The sequence below is a fragment of the Panthera pardus genome, unplaced genomic scaffold (genome assembly GCF_024362965.1).
Source record: "Panthera pardus isolate Hobbes unplaced genomic scaffold, ASM2436296v1 HiC_scaffold_5, whole genome shotgun sequence".
In the NCBI taxonomy this organism is placed as follows: domain Eukaryota; kingdom Metazoa; phylum Chordata; class Mammalia; order Carnivora; family Felidae; genus Panthera; species Panthera pardus.
Genome location: NW_026526980.1, coordinates 4,749,052 through 4,762,640, shown reverse-complemented (window position 1 = coordinate 4,762,640; position 13,589 = coordinate 4,749,052). Strand labels below are relative to the sequence as shown.

General features: G+C 55.0%; 1 protein-coding gene across 9 annotated transcripts in view; it reads right to left on the bottom strand.

Moving 5' to 3' along the window:
- CLEC16A (C-type lectin domain containing 16A) overlaps positions 1-13,589 on the bottom strand; it is a 201,717-nt gene that overhangs the window by 149,270 nt on the left and 38,858 nt on the right. For 8 of the 9 annotated variants that reach the window (XR_008419366.1, XR_008419367.1, XR_008419368.1 and 5 more), the window contains exon 10: positions 959-1,190. Coding sequence is in view for 6 of the 9 variants with exons in the window: in XM_053894494.1 (XP_053750469.1) it covers positions 959-1,190 (232 nt within the window). In the remaining 3 variants the exon portion in view is untranslated. The remainder of the gene's footprint in view (positions 1-958; positions 1,191-13,589) is intronic. The other variant, XM_019468585.2, reaches the window with a different exon arrangement.

Sequence of the window (13,589 nt, the reverse complement as noted above, 5' to 3'; positions counted from 1 at the left end):
TGGGAGCAGCCACCACCAGCCCAGGACCCAGGAGGACGGCCCACGGTGGGCGCTGGCGATGGCCTGTGTCTGTCCCAGGAGCGTGGTGGGAGCTCACGTCCAGAGCCGAGCCCCCACCCCACATCTACCCCACCCCCAACCCCACCCTGAGCGCCCACGGCCGTGGCCAGAGACCCCATCTGCGTGGCTGTGCACCCGGCCCATGACACAAGAGACTCCACAGCTGAAGCTTGCTCAGTTCCAGAGCAGACGGTGCTCTCCAGACTGAGAAGGTGTTAGCATTTGAATGAGAGGAAGGTGGAAATCAAACCGGAATCATCCCCAGCACAGGCCAAAAGAGGGAGGAATGATTCTGCTTACTGAACACATGTGCACCACACACAAGTGTACCTCACCCTACACAGGACTTTGAACAAATCTCAATGTGAGACTCTAGGGGATGATACTGGATCATTTGGTTCCAAAACAACGTGATCTCATCAAATGGATATAATTTCACGAAACGCGGCCTGCTACCTGCAGTGCGCTGGGAAGAATGACTTGTGTCAAAAATCCTCACTGCAGGTTATGGGGAGCAAGAAGAACCCCAAAAAACAGGATGGCACTCGTAGCAGAAATAGCAGCCGCTGCAGCAAACACGTAGGATGCGGGCCGGGCACCATTCTGGGCGCGGCACACGTGCTCACCATGTCCCCGCCGTCATAGCCAAGTAAATACGGTCTGCTCCCCTGTGTTTACCCACCGGGGAGCGGGCCCGGGTGCGAATAAGAACCTTGCCCCAGGTCCCCCGTCCCATGAGGGCAGGCCTCGCGGCGGACCTGCCCGCAGCTGCCTGTGAATGGCTGGGCCCGTAGAATGAGGTACACCGGCGTGGGGAACGGACACACGACGAGGACCAGACACAGACGGCTGCCTGGCTCGCAGCGCGGGCGCAGGGTGGCGTTCGGGGGGCACTCACCTTCACTGTCCCCACTCGTCTTGGTGCCTTTTGAACCACCCTCAGTACCTTTAGCCTTCTCAGCGTCTTCCTGGGCGTCCTCGGCGGGCCCCTTCTCCTCATCTTCTTCCTCCCCAACGTTTTTGTAGTTGGGTCTCTTTTGCACCCGCCTCTTGCCCTTGTGCTTATTCATCTCAAGGGACCGCTCTAGCGTCTCGGTGGGTTTAATGAAGCACCGAATGCTGGGCTTGGCCTAGGGAAATCAAGAGACGGATGTGAACCTTGGAATCTCGCCGGATGCTATGGTCCAGCTGCCCGAGAGCTGCTGCCCCAAGAAATGCGGTTCCGAAACAAAAAATGCTGCCTCCTACTTTGTCGTTACACCTATTATTAACGCCATCATTGTTAAATAATCAAAACGATAGCATCAGCTACCATTTACTACCTACCCACCGTCCTAAGTCAGAAACTCTATACATTACCAACACTGGCTCTGTGCTTCTCAAAGGTCACTCATCTGTCTGAGAAACACACATGAGATACAGGGACGCCCCTCCCATTTTACAGATGAGAAAAAGAGAGGCTCTGAAGGGCTAAGTAACTTGCCCACTGTCATACAGCTCCTGAGTCAAGAGTCAGATTTCGAATCGAAGCTTGCCCAATCCCCACAGCCCAAGCTCCTCCCGAAAGAAGGGTGCCTCGCCAGGAGCTCAAACTCTGTTGCATACTCAGTACCCCTCAGAAAGTAGTTACATGCAAATGGACCACGTCTAGAAAGGAACCAAGACAAAAGAAAACTGATCGGTTTGGGGCAGGATTCTGAATGCAGCGCTTTTCTCTTTTTGGGGTATGCACGACGTCCAGACGTCATTTTGTCTTTAAAAAGGGAAAAGGTTTTAAGGAGAACGTTTCCATTATCTTGATGTGGTTTATCCATCTTCTGAATGTACCCCAAACAACCATCAACTGTACTCTGAGGCCCACCGTACCTTGCCAATACTAAGCGGGATGTGCTCAAGGAACACAGATTAATTTCAATAACACTCAAGGCAGAACCTAATAGAAAGCCGAATTAGCATCTAAATCTAAACATTCATTTTTATGTACTCACTTTGGATTATTCATCCACAAAAATGACAGGTAAATTGAGACATGATCCTCCTGTCCAGGAAACCCAGAGAGCACATTACAGATGCCAACGGCCAAGAGCCCAGAGGTGGCAGCACTCCGAGCATGCGCCCCTTGACAGATGGCATCCATCAGAGCTCACTTAGGATGCTGTATGATCGAACGCAGCTCTAGACACCCCCCCCCATCTCCCGCTGAAGGACTCGAACCCAGGGAAACAGGGTCCCAAGATACAATGCCTGCTTCCTCTGATCACCACCTACTCCCACTGAATCTTGGAACATGGCATACACAATCAAAGCTTTCTGAAACAGAGACCTGAGACTCAATGCAGAGCAAAATACCACCCACTTGGAAGGTCCAAGCAAAAATTCGCATGGATGGGGGTGCCTGGGTGGCTCAGATCATGATCTCCCGGTCTGTGAGTTCGAGCGCCGCGTCGGGCTCTGTGCCAACGGCTTGGAGCCTGGAGCCTGCCTCGGATTCGGTGTCTCCCTCTCCCTCTGACCTCCCCTGCTCACGCTCTGACTGTCTTTCAATAATAAACAAACGTTAAAAAAAAAAAATGTAAAAAAAAATTCACATGGGTGGATAGAGAAACTTCCCCCTGAGCTGTGTATGAACTTGGATGCACAGAAATGGCAGAACGAGGTGAGTGAAACGGTGTGCAAGGCCCAGGGCCGGTCAGAGCCATGCAACCCCGGCTGAAGGCTATCATGAGCTATGGGTCGACTCTGAGCATCAGAGTCCTTGTCTAAATCACAGGGCAAGTAATCGTGGCCTTCTAGAACTAAACATAGTCACAGACGTAAAGTTCCTGTAGTATGCATCCAACGTATGAGAGTCACCTTCCCTTCCCTGCCTCCTTAAAAAGGAAAGGAAAGGAAAGGAAAGGAAAGGAAAGGAAAGGAAAGGAAAGAAATGAAAAGAAAAGAAAAGAAAAGAAAAGAGAAGAGAAGAGAAGAGAAGAGAAAAGAAAAGAAAAGAAAAGAAAAGAAAAGAAAAGAAAAGAAAAGAAAAGAAAAGAAAGGAAAAGAAAAGAGTCAACTGTGAAAATAAAGTTTAAAACTTTCCAAAGGGATCTGCTTTTCTCGACGATCAGGTGTTGGGAAGACATGCTTACTGGGGAAATTTCAAACTTTTAAAATGCAACCTACCCAGTAAACAGCTGGAAATAACCTAAATGTCCATCAAGAGGGGAGTGGTTAGGTAATTATGGCCCGTCCATAGAATGGGAATCCACGTAAATGATAGAGAGACTGAGGCCTTTTGTACCTACGGACACCAACACAGGACCGGCATCGGGATGAGAAAGCAAGAGCAGGGAACACAGTGGGGTCCCCTTCAGGTAAAGGTTTTCAAAAGCTACGCGTGATGCTGTGAACAGCTCTCCCTAGAAAGCTGCCTAAGAGTATCTTGAGGTTTCACCTTTGGGGGAAAAAGAAGGCAGGTGGTCCACGTACAATTTTTTCATTTCTTTACCTTTCTGCTTTGGTTTCAAATTTCTAATCCTGCACTCATACTAGCTTTTTACAAAAACACATCGAGGATCATTTAGACATTAGAATTACGGACTTTATGTTCCCTTTTTAATTTTCCTTTGTGTTTAAAAGCCTGTTTGTCTTAATCCCGACAGCATCGAAACCCCCACAGTTAACATGGAGGAGCTGATCAGGCTTGGCTGGGAAATGTGGACAGAGACTCATGATCATTCCTGCTGCCCCAGTCAAGAGCCTCCTGGCTGCCAGCCTCCCTGGAATCTCCGTGTGACAGCGGACAATCCCAGATGTTCTGGATGGAAAACCCCGGGCGAAGGCGTGCCCACCTCACCCCTCGCCTGTTGCGCTCTCAGCACTAAACCAGGTGCCTGCAGCAGGGCAGGGCCTCAGGGGGCTGCCTGTACCAGACTGGACCCAACATGAGAGGACAACAAAGAAAAGTGAGGGACAGGAGAAAATAGAAGCCTCACAGCCTCAGGAGATTAGCCCAGGGCAAGAGCAAGCACAGTGAAAGGAACCAAGAGAATGGAAAGGCTCACATCACAGTCACAAATCAGAAGGCTTTGGGGTTCATCGTCTCATAAAGCCAGCACACCACGTGTGCCCCAGAGGAAAGCCTTCTGCACCTCATGCCTGTGTTTCCCAAATGCCGCAAGCTCGGGTGTCACCAAGGGCTCATCTCCCAGGGACCCAGAGCCTGAGCTGCGAGAGGAATGTGGAGATATGGGGCCCTCCCTGCTGACAGCAAAGATTCTGCCACTTACCCAGCCAGGGTATGCAGTGGGAGGGCCCTGGGCCATGCAAGCCGGCTTCCGGGCTCAGGGCCAGCTCAAGGCCAGCAGTGTGATTTCAGGGGTGGCCCGAGGGCCGAAATGCTCCCTAGAGTGTCAGCTCCTGCCTGCAGGTCAACACCACCTTCCTCTTGCCTTCACCCCCTCCAACCTCAGGCTGCTATCTTTGTTTGAAAGGTAAATACTGGAGGGGGTGCCCGGGTGGCTCAGTTGGTTGGGCATCCGACTTTGGCTCAGGTCATGGTCTCACAGTCCGTGGGTTCGAGCCCCACGTCAGGCTCTGCACTGACAGCTCGGAGCCTCGAGCCTGCTTCAGATGCTGCGTCTCCCTCTCTCTCTGCCCCTCCCCCCTCATACTCTGTCTCTCAAAACTGAATAAACATTAAAAAAATTTTTTTTAATAATAAACAAATAAAGGGGCACCTGAGTGGTTCAGTCGGTTAAGCATCTGACTCTTGCTTTCAGCTCACGTCATGATCTCACATTTTCATGAGTTCGAGCCCCGTGCCGATGGCGCAGAGCTTGCTTGGGATTCTTTCTCTCTCTCTCTCTCTGCACCGCCACCCCCCCCCCCCACCTCTTGCGCTTTCTCTCTCTCTCAAAAATAAATAAACCTAAAACAATAAAAATGAAAGGTAAATACTAGAGACGGGGACTCCCCAGGGGTCAGAAGTAACTCAGGCCTTTTGGGGCTGCCCGATGTGAGAGCAGGCTGTGCGCGGCCGGAGGCAGGGGTGTGGAGCAAGGGGTCAGGAAGGAGGGCGCAAACACCTGAGGCCCAGGCAGCTGACCAAGGAGCAGCAGCACCGCCGACAGCCCGGAAGTCAAACGGCGTCCTCCGCGAGGTCTGGACGCCCCCTTAGACCAGGCGCAGACGGCACATGAAAAAGCAAGTTGCAATCGGGTAACCCATCAAGGAGTCTGCTTACCATCAAAAAACAAAACTGTCAGCGAAAGCACGTACACCTGTACGTGTGGACAGGTGTGTGCACGATGGTCCACACGGCAAGGCTACACATGCTGAAAACAGCTGTTCCTTCTGAAGAGGGCGGTGAGGTTGGGGGAACTTCTACTTTAGGCTCTAGTCGTGTCTATGTCATCCAGTCGCTGTGCCCCAAGGAAGCATGACCAATGCCATTTAAATGTGAAGAATACCTTTAAAGATACGTATTTAATGCCCCTGAACTGTATACTTAAAAATGGTGAATCCATTATTTTTATATGTTTTATCTCTCTCACACACACACACACACACACACACACACACACACACCAAAAAGGCACCTTTAGAAGTCAGCTGCTGAGGGAAAGGTGGGAGAGGAGATTACAGGCTAAGAAGGAGCTACCAGAAATGTCTTTGGATGCCAGAAATGTACTCTTTTTTTTCAAGTTTATTTACTCTGAGGGAGAGTGAGCCAGAGCTGGGAGACGCAGAGAGGAGGAGAGAGAGAGAATCCCAAGCAGGCTCCGCACTGTCAGTACAGAGCCCCACTCAGGGCTTAAACCCACGAATCATGAAATCGTGACCTGAGCCGAAACCTAGAGCCAGACGCTTAACTGACTGAACCACCAGTCGCCCCTCGGAAATGTCTTCTGTCTTGACCTAAGTTACATACAAATGTAATCGTAAGTATGAAGCCATTGATACACCTAAGATTACTGCACCTTAAGTTATCCCTCAATTTAAAAACCACGTACCTAAAGAATTTTCAATAAAATCAGACTGTCCTAATGCCCTAAATGCAAGCCAAGAGCAAATCAGACAGCTCGGGAAGGGGGATTCACTGCAGTCATCAGGGGACTGACCTCATTCACTGAGCCACACTCAACACCAACGGTGAAGCAGCCCTGGGCCTACCGTTCCAGAGCCCACAGCCCAGCCAGCAGGAAGCACGTTCTGCTGTGCGTCCACATGGACGCCGAGGGCAGGGAGGAAGCAGTGGGGAGCTGTGCCAGGTTGGGCGGGAAGGCGGGGGCATGAGGGGGAAGCTCGAAGCTCAGGAGGGCTTCGCGGAGAAGGAAATGACTGATCCAAGTCTTGAATGGTAACGGGAGCTCACCAGAACACTTGGGAGGAGAATGGTCGGAAGGCCAGCTCAGAGCCCTGGCTGTTCACTCTTGAGTGGCCGTACAGCTGGTGTGTCTGGTGACCGCAGCGGTGTCCCAGGACACTAGGTGCTCGGCCAGCTCCCCAGAGAGCAGCAGACACGCGGCAAGTCAGGGGGTAGTGCTGGACCAGCTGGGCGGCCTCTCCAGCCACCCGTTCACGATGGAGCTCGTGAAGAACCCTAGCTGAGAGGGAAAGGAGGAGGAGACAGGTAGCGAGAGGGGACGGCTAAGGACAAGGACAGATGACGTGGCTCCGGTGTCGGGCTCTGTAGGAGCTGTTGCGATATCTGAGAAAGCTCACCTTCCAGGCTCTCCCGGGCCTAGCCCGCTCACCTCCTGAGGACGCAACTAGAATCCTCCTGTTCCAACAGCTCCGCCGAGGGGTTTGAGAAAGAGGAGAAAGCTTTTCCCCCTAAGCAAGGAGGCAGGCCGCACTGACTCACAGAAACATGCCCAGCATAAGGGCAGACCTGAGCACGATCTCATTGCACTTACTGGCCCGGTGGCCCTGACCAAATGAGCCTGGGTTTCCTCATCAGTAAAACAGAGACAGTAGCAGCTGCAGCACATGTGGCCACAGAGCCGATATGAGACCCTGAACGCAAACACGCCGGGCACAATGCCCGCCACAAACGGGCGCTCTAGAAATATTTATTCACCTCCGACCCCTGGCAGGTGGATCACCAGCCAGGATGGAAGAGATAAGAGATGGCAGGGGAGGGGCTAACTTCTAAAAACAAACAGTCCCATTCTGTTTTAAACCTGGCTCCCTAGCTCCTAGAAACGTTCTGGTTTGTTAATGGGCTAGACTCGGCCTCCCCCAAGCGCCCCTGGGTCCCCTCCCCATCCCAGCCTCGGGGGCTGGGACCAGCGGGACGGACAGCACGAAGGCGGGGTGGGACCCGTGGAGACGCCAGAGCAGCCGGAGCCCAGGCGCAGGGCCCCACTGCCCACCACCTTCTCGCGGGGCCTCGGTTTCCACAGGCACCAAATCAAATCAGCGCTCCCCGCTCCGGGGCCGCTGTGAGGTGGCAGAAGGGAGCACACGCCCTTGTCACTTGTTTCCAGGTACTCACAACCGTCACTCACACCCAGCGTGCCTCGAACACGCGCCCGGTGCCGCTGTGAGCACTTTGCACGTGCCGACGCGCTTCACTCTCCGTCACACGACTAGGGACGGGGGGAGCGGCAGAGGGGGAGGGACTAGCTTGGCGTCCCGCAGAGGCAGAGCCAGGATCCGGATCCAGGGAGTCTGGCTTCCAGGCCGACCCGTCTGACCACCCGGCCGCACCACTCGAGAGCTCACCCCCTCGTCAACAAGCACCCACAAGCCTGCCGGCGTGGAGCCAGCCCCGCCCCCGCAGGGTGGACGTGGGGCCCGGCCAGGCCCCAGGCAGGCTGACCGGAGCAGCGGGTGGACGGACCTGTGGGGCAAAAACTCAGGGACAGGTGACTAGGCGGCCTTCCGACCTGACCATCGTCATGACCGACCACGACGCGGAAATATTCCCCGTTTTGTCTCGTATACAGGGAGCTCCACGTGTCACAGGGGGTCACGGCGACCCAGGGGCCTGCACCAACCATAACCAACAGCACGTGGCTTTGCAAGCAGCAGTGAAGGGGAGCTCGGCCGATAACTGCCGCAGAGGGAGCCTCCTCCCGCTCCAGAATGAGGGCACCAGCAAGCAAACGGCAGGGACCATCAGCTCCGGGGAGCTGCAGGGGTGCACGTGCCGGGTGCCAGACCCTTGGCGACACGGGGCTGCTGACGCGAAGCCCCAGGGCACGTCCGGGACATGCTACCGAAACCACGTCAGCGAGGCGACTGGGCGATGTTGCCAAATGAAACGGGGGAAAACAAAACCCATCGGGGACAAACACGAAGAGTCACAGGCCACTTCCATTAACAAGAGGGACGTGCATGCTTCTCCATCAATCGGCCAATCGTCGGGGAGCGTCGCGGCCACAGGGGCAAAAAAACCAAAGAAGTGCCGTCGGTCTGGACCCGGTGCGCTCTCCAAGCTCGGAAGACTCGCCCCGGGCACACGCCGCCGGGCACCGTCACCGAGACAGAAGCAGCAGCTCACATCCGGAGGCGCCGTGACCGCCTGGAAGACAACCTCCAGGGTGCCGCGAGGCCCGCGGGAGGCCAGGCCCCTCCCATCCCTGGCCGGCTCCACCCAGGCCACCGTTTCTGTCCCCTCAATGCCTAGCATTGCCCAGTCCATCCCTTCAGTGGCAGGCCCGACATTCGATCAAAAGCTGGGGCGCCTGCGTGGCTCAGGCTGTTGAGCTTCCAACTTCGGCTCAGGTCATGATCTCGCGCTCCGTGGGTTCGAGCCCCGCGTCGGGCTCTGTGCCCACAGCTCGGGGCCTGGAGCCTGCTTGGAATTCTGTGTCTCCCTTTCTCTCCGTCCCTCCCCCGTTCATGCTCTGTCTCTCTCTGTCTCAAAAAAATAAATAACTGTTAAGAAAAAAAATTTTTTTTTAAAAAAAGCTAATGAATGCTGTGGAATAAATGAGCTGCAGGACACAATGCTTATGCAAAATAACATACACTCTTCCATCATAATGCCACACGAAGCCCTTGTTTGGCTTTTCTTCAGAAGGACTGTTCTACTACGTCCTATTCTCTCAAAAGAGATCAATGGGGACTCCCCACCACCCGAAACGTTCAGTCCAGAAGCCCACATCTCGCTGCAGACGGCGACAGGACAACAAGAAACAGAAACAGCATGGGGACCTGCGGCGGGATGCCAGTGATCCCCTCAGGCTGGGGGACAGCAGAATGATCCCCTAACCTCTGGGGGCGTCGGCCCGCTCACGGGGAGACTGTGACGATGAAGCCACCTCACCAGGTCATCAGGAGCCTAAAAGGAGGAGAACAAGAAGAAAGCCCCACCTGCCCCCCCCACCCCGACCCAGTGGTTCCGACAGAGTGGCCTCTGTTCCGATCCCAGCCAGGCAGCTCATCCCCACCAAGGTCTCTGACCCACCATTTCCCATGCCTTGCCCACCGCCACGCCCCCCCCTGCCTCCCACTCAGCTCTTTGTCCTTCAGTCCTCAACCCAGGCCTCCTCCGGGAGGCCTTTCGTCACCAGCATCTCTCAAAGCCGGTTTCTACTTCCTGCCAGATCCAAATCTCCCATCTACATGGACGCACTTGTTTACTGTCTGTTTCCCCCGACCAGACAGGTCATGACAGCGACCTTGTCTGTCTTATTCATCCTGTACGCCCTGAGGCCAGCACGGTACCTGCCTGGAAGGTGGGGGTGCTCCAGAAACGCGTGTGGGAAGGACAAGAGGGGTGAGCAAGCCGGGAAGCCTGGCACGCACGACGTGCTCTGCGGACAGGTGCTGCTCTTACTAGGGAATGACCTGTCACGGGAGTGCCCCCCAGGGTGATACTGTGTGAGCACATACAGCCCTGTAGCGGTTTTTCCCCTTCTCTCTGTTCATGAAGCTGGAGGTTTCCGAGAGGGCCCCTGGGGGTAAGGTCATGAGCATCACAGCAAATGGTCAGCAGGCAGGCAATCTCAGGATAGTCAGGAACTCTTAACTCACTGGGGAAAACCCACCAACCGTGTCCTGGGATTACAGTTACAGAAGAGCGGCGGTCTTCAGTTGGGCAGGGAGTGACTCACCCCACACCCCTCCTGGCCCATCGTCATTATGTCGCTGGAGCATCAGACAGGGAAGTGAACGGGGCAGCCCTTTTCTCACCCGAGTGCCACCCCCTGCCCCCCCCCCCCACCCGCCGCGCCCAGCCTCCCATCAGACAAAGCACCCTGAGCAAAACCAAGTCTCCCAGATGGAGGACCTTGGCGCTGACCGAGACTGAATTTCCTGGAGTCGTTTGAGACAAGATGCTCGATTCCCTCACGGTGATTCATTATTTCAAGACAACTGATGTTTACTGCAGGAACCAGGCTAAACACTGGGGACACAAAGGAAACGAGGCTCCCATTTCTCTTGGTGTAAACTTCGGAGTCTTCCAGTGGCTCCAAAGGCACCACGTGCCTCGGGCTCTCCCTCCCTCCCTGGCCCCACCCTACTACACTCTGCCTTGCCATGCTGCTCCTGGCGGTTCCTCAGACACACCAGGCACACGCCTGCCTCGGGGCCTTTCGGGCTGGCTGTTCTCTCTGGCCAATGCGCTCTCCCTGCAGAAATCGACATGACTCAGTCCCTCGCTTCCTTCACATCTATGCTCATCTTCCCAGTGAGTCATACCCTGGCCACTCGATGGAGAACTGCACCCCGCTGAAGCCTCTTAGCACTGCCTCCTGTCCCTCCCCAGCTTTCCTGCTGCAGCTTTCCAAAGGCATGCCTCAAATTCTACCATGCTACATGTCCACTAATAATTTCCTCGTTCCCCTCTCTCTTCCCACTCTAAGAGAAGCTCCAGGAGTTCTGGGGCCTTTGCTCTGCTTCCGCCTGCACTGTCCGTACCTAGAACAGACTCTGGTACGTGTCCAATAATACTTGTTAAATAGATGACTAAGTAATGCTGACCTAGCCTCAGAATCTGGTTAAAAGCCTCAAAATGGCCATAGGGGCCAGGCGGCCGATGAAAACTACCCAAGTCCCAGGACAGAGACACCGGAAGAGTGGGTGCCTCATTTTTCTGTCCCCACCCTTGATTTTCCGAATTTTCACAGAAACCTGGGAGAATTCACCAATGGCTCAATGCAGACTAGGGACAGTCCCCATCCAGCATGCGGCATGGCCATACCTCACACCAGAGAGCAGCCTCCAGCCTTGGGACTGCCCCTGCCCACTCTGGGTCACGCTGCCGGGTGAACACAGAAAAGCCCTGTAGGGTTTGAGTCACAGAATCTCCTCCACCCCCACCCACCCCTCCTATGCCCACTTGGCTTCTCCCTGTTGGCTCCTGCAAGGTATAGCCATTCCAAGAACCCTTGGCCCTTCCCTGGCTCCCCGGACCAGGACCGGCATCCCTGGGCCCCGGGTACCGTCACCTGTAGCCCTGGCTGAAGGCTGTCCCTCCGTGAGCCCCCACACCAGGGGACTTCCGGCCCCACCCGCAAAGGAGAAGGAAGAGGACGGTTCCTAAGAGGTCTCTCATCCACGACAACACCGTACGTGGTAAGTGGGAAATGCTGCGCTCCGGATTCTCCTTCATTCTGTCACGTCCTCTTACGCGTGAATCACTCAGTACTTCTGCAGCCAGCGGTGGCGACTGGGAGCCAGAATTCCATTCAGGGATTATGGGGTAGACCACAATGGCCCCGCAAGAAAGGGACAAGACACGACGAGTTCTAATTCTTTTGTGGGAATGTTTGCATCTGTGCCAATGAAGGCCCTTGATTCATCGCGGTCCATTTTTTCCCTTCGGCGTTCGCCATCAACTCTCTCCCAGAAGCCTCTTACCGCTTTCAGGAAGAAGAACGTGTGGCCTTCAGAACCAGCAACGATTAACCGGGGGCACGGGGAAGGTCGGGGTCACCGAAAGATTCAGGGGAACTCGAATTCGGGCTGTAGAGGGGGGCTACTCCACGTGATGCAGTCAATACACAGGAGGCCCGGCGGCCGTCGGAGTCCAGCCTGGTTTGGAGAGAGAGCCCTGCAAGCAGTGACCGGGGGGCCCTGGTCGATCGTGGGCGCGCTGCCTCCACAAACACAGAAGCCAGAGGGGCCAGGCTGCTAGTTTCGCGGCCACCAGCTCCACGGGCCACGAGTGGACGGAGCGCTCTAGCAGGGGATCCGGCTCCCAGGAAGGACAGGCGTCCTGTGAGAGAGCCGGCAGCTCACGTTTTAGGTGTGCACTCGCTCACTCTTCTGGATCCCCAGAGAATCATCTGGCGACCATTCCAGCCGGCTGAACTGGTGCCCACAGAGACGACATCATCATTTGGGGACGAACCATCCCGGCCCAGGATTCTCAGTTCCCACTCTGAATTCACGGCCAGCCAACCACATGAGCACCCACGAGCTGGCTACGTACTTGCACTTGCCGGAGGCCGAATCCGGGGCCGACGTGAGCTGGAGGGCCTGGGATGCACACAGACAGGTCAGCCCACCACCACCAAATGGCAAAGCTTGCTCTTCGTGCTGTCACTGTTACCACTGCTGCTCACACCGGGCCCTCGGCGCCTCTGTGTCTGGTCATAAGGCACCTCCCGAGGGGTACTCTAGGTGTGCCTCCACATTAATCATCCCAGGAAGGGGGGGGGTCCCCAACTAGGAGACGCAGGGCTGTCGTGCGGCGTCAGAAACTGACGATAACACCTAATATCAGGGCCTGACGTGCGCCAGGCTTTAGGAGAAGCAGCGGACACCGCGTGCATTAGTCTAACTAGAGAAGGGAGGAAACTGAGGCCCGGAGCAGTGGACTAACTTGCCCCGGGGTACACCTAGTGAGACCCGGGGCCAGGATCTGGGGGGCCCGGGCAGTCTGACTCCACAGTCCACTCCACTAGACTGTCCCCGAAGGCGGAACGCAGAACAGCACCAAGACCACCTCGCCCTGACGCTCTTCCCCCGAAGCCTGCCTCTGAGCAGGTGGCGTGGGAGGGTCAGGCTCTGAAGCTGTTTCTGTTTTGAGAGTGATCAAGAACAACATCGTGAGAGCCCGGTGACCCCGCCCCCGGCTCACCCCATCGAGTCACTCGTTCCTGCAGTGAGAGCCCCCGGGCATGGGCTGCAAGCCCGTGATGGCACAGGCCCCCTCCGCTCGCAGGGAGTGGGAAGCCCAGCAAGGCCAGCGCTCTCTCCTGCGCACCACCGCATCTCTGTTGCAGGAACGGGACGAAGGAGTGCAAGACGAAGGAAACTATTCTACAGAAATGGAGGGTGAGAAAAGGTTCTTTAAAAAAAAAAAAAAAAACAACAAAGTACCCATAGGTAATGATGCATATCCCGTAATCTAATCTATATGTTCGTTGTGCAAAAATAATGAGACGTTAGCAGTTTCAGAATTAGTGTTCTCTTACTCTATTTCCCTCAACACGAAACCTGATCTGCTCTGCATTAGAATTGTAGCAAGAACTCAAGAAGTATCCCCGAGCAGGAACCATATGATTTTTAATGCACAGACGAATTTCAATTCGGCATTCACCTCGCCATGCTGGTGTGTTTTAAATTTAACCCTAAATTACAGA